At 41.2% G+C, this 14796-nt stretch overlaps 1 protein-coding gene and 1 long non-coding RNA gene across 4 annotated transcripts; one reads left to right on the top strand and one right to left on the bottom strand.

Moving 5' to 3' along the window:
* Positions 1–267: 267 nt before the first annotated feature.
* Positions 268–1661, top strand: LOC118099437. Its single transcript, XR_004694276.2, has 3 exons — positions 268–340; positions 422–593; positions 749–1661. It is a non-coding gene; the product is annotated as an uncharacterized LOC118099437 (long non-coding RNA).
* A 112-nt stretch (positions 1662–1773) lies between these two features.
* fez2b (fasciculation and elongation protein zeta 2b) lies at positions 1774–14093 on the bottom strand. Of its 3 annotated transcripts, XM_035144058.2 has the most exons (11): positions 13679–14093; positions 10405–10513; positions 10066–10182; positions 9129–9270; positions 7946–8073; positions 7345–7494; positions 7031–7111; positions 6430–6505; positions 6242–6307; positions 5392–5419; positions 1774–4975 (listed from the first exon to the last, which is right to left on the bottom strand). In XM_035144058.2, exons 1-10 carry the CDS (start codon positions 13987–13989, stop codon positions 5409–5411), a joined length of 1191 nt encoding a protein of 396 aa, XP_034999949.1. In that variant the 5' UTR covers positions 13990–14093; the 3' UTR covers positions 1774–4975; positions 5392–5408. The 3 variants fall into 3 exon arrangements, with proteins under 3 accessions (XP_034999949.1, XP_034999948.1, XP_034999950.1); XM_035144057.2 differs by lacking the exon at positions 5392–5419; XM_035144059.2 differs by lacking the exons at positions 5392–5419; positions 7031–7111 and having other exon boundaries at positions 13679–14092.
* Between the last annotated feature and the right edge of the window lie 703 nt (positions 14094–14796).

Genomic DNA, 14796 nt, shown 5'->3' with positions numbered 1-14796 from the left:
GTCTTTCTTTCTTTTGTGAAAAGACTTGTGATATCTGTCTGTTAGATGCATCCCTGGAAATGAGGATTTAACAGATAATTCAACTGTTGATTCAGATGCGGAACTCAAATGGTGCCTGTAGTTTGCATAAAGACGACCTGCACTGAGTTCGTCTCTCTTCCCGACTGTGTGTGGCTACATATGCAAAATCTACCAGGATGTGGTGATTTTTTTTTCCACCCAGTTGTATTCATAGGGAGGAAATGCATTCTGCATAAAGGTGCCTCAGTTCGACACCGTGCCTGACACAACAGGGTTCTCCAACAGTGTCAAACCCAAGGGCTTCACCATGAAGATGGAGGTAAAACTCCACAGACTCATAAACGCACACAAAGAAATGTGCATGTGCATAATACGTCATGTGTTTATTTGGTTTCTCTAGGAAGTTTTGGAGGCTAAGTGTGAGCCCTCTGATGACGCCCCCTCCTCAGGGCGAGCTCGCGATCCTCAGCGTGAACTCTCTGAGACGCAGCGTCAGCCAGGTGATGGACGGCAGGTCGCTCACAGACGATGCAACGTGGGACCCAAACATCTCAGGCCATGACAGTGGGATGGTGAGAGACCCTGAATAATAATAATAATACATGATGACCTACAGTATATGTTGCTAGGATACAACATAGAGACAGAGAAAGTGGAGGTGGAAAGGCCCATGAAACAAGCAAATACATTTTAAATTGACTACAACCTCTAATCTTCTCTCTGATAGTTTATGGAAGATGAGGAGTTTGTCGACACCGTCAAAGGTTTCAGCACCGTGAGGAAGGAGCACACAATGTTTAGTGACACCAACCTGTGACCTGAGGACGACCTTTGACCCTATACAGGAAAACACGGCCACAGGGTCACATTAAATCCACCCTGTGTTGTCTCCAACCCGGAGATAACCCAGAGGTCACAGCTGAGCAGAACTGATAAATGAAGGAAGAGGAAGTCGACGTGATCCGTGATGAGACTGTTGGAATAACTGTGACAACTAAGAGGAGACAGAAGTGAGAAACGTTTCAACACAACAGGACAAAAAACATTTCTATTGAGTGGAAAGAGGAAGAACCTGTTTTTGTGGAGAACTCTAATGAAAAAGGAAATATGCTTGACATTATTATTTCTCGTCATTGAATAGAGACTCTGAACACGCACAGAAAAAGACTAAACAAACCAAAGATATAGTGGAAGAAGCAGCAGAACATAGTTATGTATTTGAGTTATGTATATGTAAAAACATTTTTTTTTATTTATGGACATGTTCAATATTCAATTCTTTTAGATTCAAGTCTTTGGTTGCTTGTTGGTGAAGGAAAAGCAAAATGTGTTGTGTCCGTGTAATGGTATCCAGGGACGACAAACTTTCATATCAATTCATTAAAATTTTTAAAAGGGATGACAGAAAAAAATCTGCAAAGTTCACTCTCTCAACTCTTTAAAAATATGCGAGGCTTTAGAATATTAATTGTTGTACAAATGTTTTATTTTAAATACCTTTTTTTTCATTAAAATTAACTGCACTAAAATCTGCTGCTTAAATCATTGTATCTTCAGATGTTATTTTAAATCTTGTGGGGAAACATTGAGTGGTTTTCCAATAGAACAGAAAACTAAAGGCCAGTTTGTCTTTGATATCCAGCGACAGTTTGTAGGAACACAATTGTTTTAATAAAAATGCTGAGCAATGTGTGTGATGGAAATGTGTTTCATGATTTACACAAACGCACCTCACAGAGAACCCAAACCACATTCAAGTCTTCACATATCAATTTATTTGAAATGAGTTGCAATGCAATGTGGGCACAAACACTTGCACCATTACAGTCACCAGTAAGGTTACAAAATGAACATTTACATAATAAATTAATATACTGCAGTACCACACAAGACAGTAAACACAAAACCCCAAACGGGGGAATTATATTGCATTAAAAACAAAAACAGGAACTAGTTTTGAAGTACAAAAAGGTTTCAGGCATTTACAAAGGCAGCCTCCTTTTTTTTTTTCTGTTGCTTGTTCTGTCGTACATATATATAAATATAAATCTCTAAATTGTAGATACACTGATATGTCTGCTAAGAGGAGGCCAGGAGAGCGGCTCCGGCCCGAGATTAGTTCCTGCAGTGACGAGATCCGGCAGTGACCTCCACGCTGACGGCCATTTCATTAGAAAATTTAAAGTTCATTTACAAAGTCGGTGTCGAATCTATTTTCTCTGAAATTTTCTATCGACCAGATTATGATCAGCTGAGTGATGTTTTGTTAAAAAGGCTCGTGAATCACCCTCGAGTTTTTCTTTTCCCTATTTCAAATCCTCAAACCTTCCAACGTGCACAAAATATCCGTAAACAGAAATAACATTATTAATGATTAAGAATGTGTTTGCAGCAGTAAAGTGCATGCAGCACATGCTAGGCTGTGAATGTTTTCAAAGCTGGCATCAGTACATATAAATAGTTAAACATAGCACGAGGAACTTTTGTCATCCTTTACAAAATAATAAAAGTCAACCCTTTGTGCAATCTTCCCCAACATCCGCAATGTTTATCTTTATCGCCCCCTTTTTCTTCCTCGTCTGCCCTTTTTTTCCTCTTATGGTACAACTTTGTTATCGTCACTAACTGTTACTGCTACAACAAGCAGATGCTACTGAGAGGCCGTCGTACATGTCATTAAACTGCTGGCTACACCTACAGTACTACTACAACTACTACAACTACTACTACTATAGTCAAGGGCTTTCAGAACTGTTTCAAACAAATGTGACGTATTCCACATGTGTAATGCTACCCTGATTTAGTCAAGAGGCTACCATGATCGCCTCCATCTGCTCCGGCTGTTTAAAATGAGATGTAGTGGGCAAAAGAGCACAAAGTTGCCGTTTAGCTGTCACAATGTCAGAAACACAGACTCAGTAGCGTTCTAAACAAGATTGTAAACCTCTTACGTGTACGATCGTACCTGAGAGCTCGACTGGACCTGATCCGACAGAGTGTGGTTCACCTGTAGTAGCTGGTGATTTGAATGTCACTGTACCAACTGAGTGCATGACATGATGTGCAGCGCTAGTGTTGGTGTTCCGTGGTTTTAAAGGGGGCGCTCCAGTGATTTAATGTTTCACTGTAATAAAACTAAGACAAGACGTGTGGCAAGACCATGGGTCTTTTCTAAAGATGGACGACATCATCGGCGCATGCAGGCAGTATCCAGGGTATTTGGGCTTCATTTCTAGATAGTGGGAGAAAGTGGAGATGCGTCGGCCATCTTTATATAGAGTCTTTGGGCCAGACATGCACTAAAAACAAAGGGGTCAAAACTGATGAGGCCGAGGATGAGATACCCTGATTTTTAGTCCATCACATTGACACTACGTTTACCACAATGCAACTTGATGGCATGTTTTTGTTAGACTCTTCAATCTCCATGCCCTGAGTTTTAATCAGTCAATAGTTAGTTATACATTTTGTGGTTTTAAGCCCAAGCAGAGATATTTTTATGCAATAAAGATGAAGTCTCAACTTTGACAAAGCTCCTCTTGTTTAGTTTTTTGTTTGAGAAGTGTGAAAACTAGTGGAGAGTCCCTTTATGGCTCTTTCAATTCTAATTCACATGCTGACTGATAAGTAGATGGAACGGGATACAAGATGATACAAATGCAGTGGAACATGTTTTCTGCGCCACTCGCCTAAGTTCCTAAGCTTCGTCTAACGCTTATCTAGTGAGACACACTCTAAAGAACACCCATCACATAGTCCACTACTACACGACCAGACCACTTACAGTGACTTAAGTGCTACTACAATATCCCTAAAGTTTACAGAACAGTTTAAGGGCTAACAGATAGAGAGAAAGCTAACTTATAATAGAAGCTACACAATTATCATATCTGAAAAAACCTTAACTACATTATTTATCCAACGATACAACCAGATGCAAAAAAAAAAATGCAAAACATGAGGTATCTGCAGACTCGTGCGATGATGACTCCCGGGAGGTGATGAAGATATCTGGGATGGGATCACTACTCGAGGGTTCAGAGGTCAACGGGCAGCATTTACATAATGATGTTGTGACGTGGTCACAAAAGTGGCGACTGGCAAGTCCCTAATCTCATTTAAAAAACCTCCTTATCCAAAAATATTCTTTACATGTTTGTTCATCCAGCAATCACTTTCTTAAGTCTAATTACTTTGTTCCCTTTTTTTAAAAAGTGAAACATTCCCAAAACTGTGCAATGATAGTATACAAAATATTTCATTTTAACATTCAAAATAACAGCCTATATTGAGTATTATCTTCAAACTGACATGCAAACACAGGTGGGGCTACGATTTTTGATTTTTGATATTAAAGGGCTTACTTTAGGTTTTCCAAGCAGGAAAAACAGGATTTATAATTAATACCAAGACTCGCCTGGCTCTTTAACATCCGGAGATTCAACCAGTATTTGTTTTCTGTGCAAGGACTGAACCAGACAGATTCAAATTAATTAAATATACAAAACAAATGGAACACTTCCCTCACACAGAATCAAAAAAGGCAAAAAATTCAAAACACTGACATGTTTCCCTGACCCTTCATCATTCAAGAGCCACTGGCCAATCAGGAAGTGAGGTGTTCAAACTAATACTGATTACTGGCATCATTAGACAAGTCATCGTGCAGTCAGGAAATAGAAGGTCGTAGAAAAAATTAAAGGATTAAAAATAACTCTACAAAGCAGGGAGTTATATCTAGAGTTAAAATTTAAGGATCAACGATGTGGCAGAGTGAAAAAAAAAAATACCACAAGGAAGAAAAGTCTATGTTGTGAAAAATTGGGAGGAAGGTTTGGATTTGAATCCATCGTCTGGATTCTTCCAGATTACCAGATCAATCCTCTTCTGATGGTCCAGTGGAAGGTCCTGGAAACATGAGGCTTTGCCTTTGGCTTTTACGTGGGACAAAGAACTGTGGAGACAAAAAAATGGATTTGTTGGTCAGAAGTGCTGTTCGGTGAAAGCTGTGAGATCTATGAAGGATGGAAGAGCATCTACCAGAGGGAGAAGTGTGGGGTGGTGGTCAGTAAGGAAAAGAGCTACAGATGAGAAGCAGACGAGAACAGCTGCTGCTACAAGATCGCAGTTAAAGGGGAATTATGTGCGTGAGTGTGTTTGGGGCGTTTCGGGGAAGGTGTAGTGCGGCCACAAGCACTGCGAGGCATGACAGGCGCTAGAGCAAAGAGAAGGTGAGGGGAGGCCTCTGCTTTGAATGGGGGGAAGAAAGTGCGACTACACAGAGAGAAAGAGAGAGAGAAAGAGAAAAGGGGCTCAGAGTTGAAGGCTGAAGGTGAAGAGTCGGTGTTAATGTGCCAATGCCTCACAAACCTCAGTTTCCACTGCTCTCATACCAGAGCTAAGGACAGTGCAGCACAGACGAGAGACAAGGAAGGTACATGGTCAACAGTGAAGGGCGGCAAGAAAGGCATCTGTTTGTCTTCCTTTATTAAACATTTGGTGTTACAGTTTTCTTTTGCCTGTGTCGCCAGGTGGAACGGTCACAATCAAAGGTCTCGTTCAGACCTGGTACTAACACCCGTCCTGAGAGGTCTGATCACAAGTTGACAGAGTCAAGCTCGTCTTTTCACACGTGGAACTGAAATGCGCTCTGAATGAGTCTCCTGTGACGACATGTGATCGGATCTGTATGCAAATAATCACATACATCATTTGTGTTTGAGAATTTAAGAAAGTAAGTAAGAAATAAAAACATCATTACGTGGTATTGAAATTGTGTTGGTGGCCACAAATAAGTCAATGTATGGTCGTAAAAATAGAAGCGTAAAAATACTTTTGAAACTGTAGCGGGTCAGAGGACAGCAGTTGAGTAGGTGTTCCTTCATTTGTGGCCCGGGATGCATTTGCTTTCAAACAGTACAAAAGAATGTGGCCACATGCGTCTCTGAATGTGTCCCGACTGATCAGATCTCAGGACCCAGTTGGGTGCATTCAGACCTGGACTTAGACCAATTTTGATCGGATCACTCAGGACAGATGTTCATACCAGGTCTGAACAGGGTAAAAAGTCAACTGGCTGTGACACACTCATCTCTAAATATATGTCACTTTTGGCAGACGTGTTAGAAACAAATTATTTCCATCCTAAAAGGCTTTTGCTGCAAGAAACAATCTTGACTTAACTGCAGTTGTTTGCTCTCTGAGGTCAAAGTGTGTTTACCTTTGAGAATGTAGTCTGTGAGCAGAGCAGGTACCTTCTCGCTGTCGTCCCTCATGGCATGGAGGACTAGCAGAGAGACAGAAAGCGATGCATTACGTTTTGAAGACAAAACACACTGAGGGAAAACAAATAACATTACATCTTATCTTTGTTATTATGTGTGTCTGTGCGTGTGTGGGTGCACTCACTCTTCTGGAGGATCTGGAGGTCTTCTACTGACGGGGAACCAGCTTTCTTCTCATAAGGGATTACTGTGGTCAGGTACTGAGAGGAAAACATCATGTAAGACACAATGACACTTAATATTTGAATTATAGTCATCTCATTTAAACTTGGAAGAACAATAGCCATAACTCTTGTGACAATGGTATAAAACATGCTGTTTTCAAGCGTCATGTAGATGATATGAATTTATGATAAATGAAAATGTCAATGGTTTCAACCATTCAGGGGCCTATTAGAGTAAAGGCAGAGAAAAGAAATCAAAAGCACAGATTTTGTAACTGTATCATCCTGGTTTAAAACAAAGGAAAATGAGATTATGACACAGGAAAAGCTGCAAAATAAAAATGACGAGTGAATAATTTGATGAAATCAAGTTTAAAATATGAAGTGAAGAAAAAGAGAAGAAAAATCAACCACAGAGATGAGACAGACAAAAGAAACGAGAGAACACACCAAACGCCAGCGATGGAAGCTGTAGAAAGGAAAACAAACGTGCCAGAGTGGGAAGAAAGAAAGAAAAATTCAACCGATTTTAACTGCAGTGGAAATAAAGAGCAGGGGCACCTGTTTGTCCCCTCCTGTGTTGCCAAAAGTTTGACGGAGACCATTTTGAATGACATTGGAGAGTCCCTCCAAAGTGAGGAGCTAAAATGAGCGAGAGGAAAGAGGGGGAAAAGAAGAGAGTGAAGAGAGATAAGGAAGTACAGAGAATATTAGAGGATAGAAGGAAAAGTCTAGCCACAAACCCAGTGCTGGAATAAAAGCAGCTCCCCCATGCAAACAGTCAGGTCTTCATCATGCATGCCCCTAATTATAATTACAACAAGTGCGTGGGGTTAATATGCGTCAGTTTCACTTGTCATCATCACACGACTCACCGTGCCATGTATGTGCGTGCTGGTTGTCCTCTGGCCGTTGGGCGAGGTCGTAGTCGTACTTCGGATTTTCTTCTTCTTGCGCAGCAGGTCGCGGTGCTCCTTCTGTCTGTTCTGCACGTCGATCAGCAGCGAGATGAAGCTGTTCTTCACCTGTTTTCAGACACAACTCCGCTTTATTCATGCTGATTTCACATTCAAATTTACGTTTTGCATTTATTTATACACGCAATGACACAAACTATTTTTTTATCTATTGTCAAATATTAACCAGAATAGACACATGACCACATAACTACACTGTAAAAATGAAGCCGCCAATGACTCGATGACCTTTCTCACTGACCTATGCAAATGCTGTGAGCACTGCAGTCTGCTCTCACTGCACAACAGATGTTCAAATTGTCCTACTCTCAAAAACAGTTTTTAACATTTAAAATGATGCTTTACTCTCAAGTTGATTTTAAGTTCAGTTGAATGCTCTAAATAATCTGGTCATTTTTGTCAGCTTTTATAATCTCAACAGACACAGATCTTGTTCATGTTTTTGCCTTGTTGTGGGAACATTGATGCAACACAGAAGAAAATAACAAATATATCGTACCTCCTTTTCATATTCCAGTTCATCTCTCAGGGCCAGAGCCTGGATCAGCTCCTCGCTGTAGCGGCGAATGGCTGTTTCCACTTCCTCCAGAGTCTCAGTCAGTTCAGAAACAGACAGCTGACGCAGCCCTGGAGATGGTGTATAAAAATATGTGTCACTATGTATTAATCATTTAATTATTATGAAGGCTCCCAACAGAACAATTAGTTAAGTAAGAATTTGAAATTTTAGAATTAAAGCCGAACTTTAAAAAAATATATCAAACTACTACTGTTCATGCATAGGACCACCTCTACAAATTGCCTTGTGTTGATGATTTGATGAAATAGTTCTCAGAATCAGTTTTAGTAACAAGGAAACTATTTCTCTCTTAGCACAAGAACACAGTGTGATAATCAGTATGAGGGCTTTCTCTCACTATTCTTGAAATTCCAAAAAATTAATTTCCACCGATTTATTTCAACTTAATTCTGGACATTTCACCTTTATTCTTGAAATGCAAAATGGGAAAAACATCTATTCTAATTCTTATGCCTGGTCCTAATACTCTTTTAATAAAAGGGACAAAAGACAGATTAAATATTTTATGTATGCATTTAAAATGCTAACTGCACTATATTAAATTCCAGTATGTGTGTTAAAGGAAAAAGATGTTACCAACTTACACGTGTCCTTCGCAAAATCTACCGTTTCTTTTAATATGTTTATCTACCTGTTTATCAATCTGATAGAGAGCAAGTATAAATATTGTAAATACACTTTCTCACACCCATTAGGAGCGCTCTACTATATGAACACACAACATACTGTAATTATATATACAGATAGCTGAGATAAAATCTATAGCCTTAAGGCAAATTGGATGCAGCTGCTCAGTCTACGCTCTGAGAATAGAAATTGTGTTCGAGCCAAACGTATGCTGTTGTTTATATAACACATAGTTATAACACAACTGCTGTCTGTTTGTATTTGTTACACATTACATAAGAATGGTATCTCATGTGTGTTGCTGTTTCTTCATGTGCCGCATTGTCTGACCCATTACACTTCATTGAGTGAAGCTCCGGTGTGAAAAGGCGCATGAGCACACTGGCGCTCACAAGGCGACGAGCACAGTAACTTTAAAAGCTTTGCGATTTTCCTTCTCTTCACTGTAAATGCACAAGGCCACGGTGGTACTCACGGTCCTCGTAGCTGGTGTTGGAGCTGGAGCGTTTCAGGGCGTGGAGGTCCTGAGAGAGCATGGACAGGTCGGACTGGGAGGGACTCTCATCGTCCTCTGGGTCTGGAGACTCCTGCATCATCTCTTCTATCTCCTCTATCACCTAGACAACACCACAAACAATAGAAATGCACACACACATTAAGTACATGTTCAGGCTTAAGGTTGGTGACCTGCATGTCTCATCACAGCCAAAGCTTGCCCAATGGAGAACATCAGGCGATGTGCAGTCAAACGAAATGTATGTGCGGCTCTTAAGCAGAGGAGTATTTCATTTTTAAAGATATTTATAGCTACAGCTACACGTATCTAATCAAACTATCTTTGGAACATTGCTTCAGATCCTCTCAGTTCAGTCTGTCTGTAGTTTCCTTCTCAGAAAATGTTTCACATCGTCATGAGATCAAACTAGAATAACAACCTTGTGGTGCTGTGCCTCCTCCAACCAGTCAAGTTGCAGTTTACATCCACATCAGTACAAACTCATACATGAAGTCAAGTCTTTTTTTGTTATAATTAGTATGTGATTTCTTGGGTTATGGACAAGGTCATGTTGTGAGGTAACTTGGGCCAAATTTAAAAGGAATTTCCTCAAGGTGTTCCGTGAGGTCACACAGTGAACTGGACTTTTTTTCTAATCAGACAGTGTTCCCCACTAATTACCAGGGCATGCCACCAAATGCCAATCAAATTAAACAGTTTTTACACTTCTCATAATAACATAAAAGAAATAAGAACAGTGTTTCACTTGTCTGGGTAACGCATGAGCACCTACATTACATCCTGCAATCATGACAATCAGACAATCAACCCTCATCTGACTTTTTAAACAATCCTGTATGTAAAAAAAACACAATGTGGTACAATTCACGCACATGTGTGTGAATGAATGTATCACCTGTTCAGCTGTGAAGAGCGGCTCGTCGTTGATGCAGGAGACGATGATTGAGTGCATATCCATCTGCTCCCTCAGCTCCTCGTCGTCAGACAGATCAAGAGACTGGTTGTCCAACTTCTGTCCATCAGGGAAGGATTGAGAGACAGAGAGAGATAGAACATGGATGAGCCAACAAAAAGGTGATTGAGCAGGTTGAAGGAGGAAGAGATAACCGTTTACATTTTCTGTATGCTCTTCTTCAGGAGGTTAGCGTTTCAAAAAGTGTGCAGATTTATGGAAAAGACGAACATTAAGATGAAGAAACATTCAACTTCACCACAGACTGTGAGTGTGTGGTACCTCATGGTCTGTGAGGTTGAGGATGGGCAGGTGTAGGGAGCGAGTGTGCGATGTCTTCCAGTCTACAGGCATCACGTTGCCATAGTTATCTGTCAGAGCGTTCCACACCCTGGGACAAAGGAAAAAGGATTTGTGATTTAATTAGGACTGCAGAACAACATCATATCTAAAAATTTAACAAGAAAGGGATAGGGCGAAGTTTATAAGCTCACAGTATGAACAACAAGCCCTGCGTCCTTCTCTTTTTACTGTGACACAGCATTACTTGGCAGTGTTGTGGCCTCTTTTCCAACCGCCCCCTGACCACGTCACCGTGTTCCTACTGCTGCATCTCAAAGCAGTCGCCTGAATCCATTGACGAATGTAACAACTCCCAAATGACATGTTTCACCACTGAGACACACTGACGGTAGTTCAACCTAAAAACTGAAGTGTGCTTTGATAACCCATGAACCGTGGGTCTGTATCACTAACACACAGTTAACACTGGCTAATTCAGAAACAGTGCATTATACCAGCAGATTGTTAAATGTGTGCAGTACTGTGGAGCATGAAAGCTGGCAGACAACACGTCACAGCAGAGCAGACGGTGGAGTGGAGCCTGGTTTTACAATGGCTGCTGTTCATGGTTCCAGGTAATTTCTAAATTACCATAATGTGGCAGGAATACATTAACAACTGCCGGCATTACGCATGATTTTCAAACACCATGACAGAAACACAGGATGCATAAAAATTCATACCCACATGCAAATCTCTGTGTTTTTGTTCCTGGCACTGACTGCTGCGAGCAGCGCGAGGATGGATGCTGTGAACCCATGTGTCAGAGTGGCTCTGCATCGTCATACCCCCTCGTTCACACACTCACACACGGACAAATGTTTATGTAACTTGCATGTTTCTCCCTGAAGTGCTCTTGCACAGCTTGGCGAGTTAGGGGCTGCTGGGTTGTTCTAAATAGGGCAAAGGCTGGCAGGAAATATCTTTTGCACCGCGAGCGATGACACTGTCTCGGACACGTGACACGAGAGAACGCCAGAAAGCACAATTAGCGTCAGTTTCACTGAGAGTATTTTTAAAAACAAGCCTCCTCCAGATTTCAAGGAACCAGTTCACTTGATTCTTCTTCAGCTCTGAGCCAATTTGTCTGGATTATTTGCTCAAATACATTTATGCTGTTTTGTGTTGTTGTGCACATGGGCGAACATGATTCACATACACGACTTGGTTTTGAGACAAACACATTTGGCCTCGTCTGTAGACTCTAACTGAAACACACTTCCTTCTTGTCAGCCCCCGTTGTTCGTCTGGGCCTCGGTCTTGTTGGAGAACTTGTTAAGCGCCTAGGCACGTCCCGCAAAAGCGCAGCCATCCAGAAAAGACTCTCACTGAGCCTGGCACTGCTCTTTGGGCTTCAGCAGGCTGCTGTCCAATTATTTCATTTCCTCCTTCCTCTCTTTCTTTACCTGTAACAAGCATAGAAGCTTTTTCCCCATCAGACGAGCTCTCCTGAATTCCAATTTTTTGTGATGTAACAACTTTATATTTGTCTAATGTTGGCTTCAGTGTTAATAACCTACCATACTAAAATACACCAACTACTTCACACACATACAGAGCTGGAACTATTGTTCAACTGATTGTAAAATAGTAAAATTGTAAAATAGTTTTTCAAGCAAAATATCAAACACACTTGTTTCAATCGAATGAGGTAGTAAACTGTATATGTTTTGGTTATAGACAGTTAACTGAACAAAATACAAAAACAAAGAAAGCACCTAAACCTTCAGGAAAACGTGACGGACCATCTAACAGTACGTGAATTGGGAAAGACTGATCAGCAGGTTAGCCAATTCGAGCTGTAACTAATGGCAGCTTTCATGTAACAATTAGTAGTTACCATTTAATAAGACTAACAAATGCTCTGAAGCAATAGTGAAAATGAAAGCAGCTTCAACTGTGCACCACTGTATTTCAGATTTGTGGTAACCATGGCAATAAATTATTTCAAACACTCAACACTTTGGACTGGTTGTTACCACAGTTAATGCAAAGAGTATGTAAACAAAACTCCCAATGCATTGTGGTAGTCTTCATCAGTTATTTATATAACTTAATAGCCTTTTCCTACATCGAGCTGTAAGTCATATGTTAGTTGTGTACAATTTAGAAGCAGACATTAAAAATATATATCTACTTTGATTTGAGTTGCATGTTAAATATTCTCACTGCAAGATTCACGTAAAGCAATATTTGTGTGTAGACGTGAACACTCGTGACGAACTTCTCACTGTAGCCGAGCAGAGGAGACTTATTATGTGACCAGATCCAACAGTGTCACAATGTTTGTGCTGGTGGAGAAGAAGCCAGAAGGCAAGAGGAGGGTGATTCACGCAGATCTGTAAGTTACAGTCATGTCTGTGCTCATGTGTGGGATGGATGAGACTAGTTCCTGCTAAGTTATACCATGTTGTCATGTCATCTGGTTCTCACACGGTATGTCCTTGTGTACTGTTTTGGGTTGTCTGTTACACAATGTGCTGTTTCTGCAGCTGCTGCAACACTTTGGCCTCAGAGAAATGTCCACATGAAGACAAAAGAGTGGATTGGATTCGATTGATTGATGCGAATGTGTAGCGGTAATAAAATGGACCTTTGCCTGAGATAACAAATGGTGTTAAGGTGGTGAGAAGAGATGCTGGCAGTGTAAACAGTGAGAGAGGATAGATTACATGTATGGAACAGAGCACAGTGTCTGTTAGCAGAGAGAACCACATATTCAAAGTTAGCAAAACACAGCTAACACAAACAAATCTAGGGTCAAAATCAAGGGCTGGTAACGTGGCAAGACCCCTCCCCTGCCTTTAAAACACACACACACACACACACACACACACACACACACACACACACACACACAAAGACAATTAATAAGATAAATATATAAGGATGTGAACTCTTAATTTAAAGGACCATACAGTCAAAATATGCTAACAACTAGTATTTGTCATTAGCGTGTACTTTCTGAATGGCAACCTTAAGTTTAAACACCAACAACTAACAAAACAGGAGAAACCTACTTTCTTATAAAACGTCAGAAAGTGTATTATCGTTTAACTAACACGTAGCCGCTGTCTAACCTTTGCTGGACAGTTCAAACTGAGCCACGGTCCCCTCCTGGTCACCGGCTGACGCGCTAGCCCGGTGAGGCTAACGCGGCTAGCTAGCTAAGAGATTAAAAGTTAGCGTGAACAAACTAACAATTCACACTCACTCGTCGTCTTTCAGGTAGCTGTCCTCCGAGATGGGTTTGATGGGCGCGATGTTCTCCGTCGCCGTGTTGTAGTTCCGGAAACACACTGTCAGCTTCTCGTCGAAGTCGTGGACGAGGTCCTCCATGGACTTGAAGCTGCAGATCTCCCCGGAGAAGCTGCGGTCCAGGTCGGAGAAATCGTCCAGGCCCGACGACGGGTCGCCCACATTGGAGTTGAGCAGGTCCAGGTGGTCGGCGGACTCGGCCGAGGACGCCTTGAATTCGTTGAAGTCCTGCCAGTCCTCGTCGAAGTGGGCTAACGGCGCCGCCATGACTGCAGCGGGAGCTCGGTACGCTGCCCGATCGGTCCCCCGGCGATGGAGCTCTGGATTCGGCTGCGGGACTCAGGAGGAGACGGCGGAGCGGAGAGAGAGAGAGAGAGAGAGAGAGACGTCAGAGTGGACGCCCCGCCCCTTTGAGATGGAGCAAAACAAACCAGTCTGAGCTTCACAAAGGAAATGACTGTAGCTCTGTTTATGTTGTGCATCATAAAACCACTCATCTCAAGAAACGTCTTCATTGAATCATCTGATCGGAACAGACAGTCTTCATCTCTCCTGCATTAAAGAGATAAACATCAGCATAGAGCTTTTGGAGAACAAGGCCTTTGAATCCTCTGTTCTGGTCTATGCATCAGAATCAGGTTTACACATACAAGAATTTGATGTGGTGTATTTGTGCAAGTATAAATATTACATTTTTTTTTAAATAGGAAACAAAATTAAATGTAAAAAATACTATAAGCACCAGGGGAGGGGATTGTGCAATACATACATAGTAAGTAAACACTAGAGGCTGGAGTGTGCAAAGTACAGTTAGTCCTTTATTTGCCAGGGGAAGTTAAAGGTCCAGTGTGTACGATTTAGGTGAAAAGGATCTACTGGCAGACATTAAATACAAGATAATCATTGTGTTGTTTTCACTAGTGTTTTTCATCTAAATTGTACAAATTATTGTTTTCTTTACCCTAGATTGAGCCCTTTATTTTCAAATATTTTACATCTGGAGCTGGTCCTCTCTACAGAGGCCACCATGTTATTTTTTACAGTAGCCCAAACTGGACAAACTAAACATCTTTT

The sequence above is a fragment of the Hippoglossus stenolepis genome, chromosome 20 (assembly GCF_022539355.2).
Source record: "Hippoglossus stenolepis isolate QCI-W04-F060 chromosome 20, HSTE1.2, whole genome shotgun sequence".
Lineage (NCBI taxonomy): Eukaryota > Metazoa > Chordata > Actinopteri > Pleuronectiformes > Pleuronectidae > Hippoglossus > Hippoglossus stenolepis.
Note: the sequence above shows the minus strand (reverse complement) of the source record. Positions and strands in the feature narration are given on the sequence as shown.

What these genes read in the sequence shown, in the direction of transcription:
- fez2b (XM_035144057.2), bottom strand. Translation starts at nt 13,989, where the DNA reads ATGGCGGCGCCGTTAGCCCACTTCGACGAGGACTGGCAGGACTTCAAC. An exon ending in AGCTACCTGAAAGACGACGA is followed by an intron (nt 10,514 to 13,678) that starts GTGAGTGTGAAT and finishes CCTTTGTCCCAG; the next exon opens with GGTGTGGAACGCTCTGACAG. An exon ending in GCACGCACATACATGGCACG is followed by an intron (nt 7,112 to 7,344) that starts GTGAGTCGTGTG and finishes CGCTCATTTTAG; the next exon opens with CTCCTCACTTTGGAGGGACT.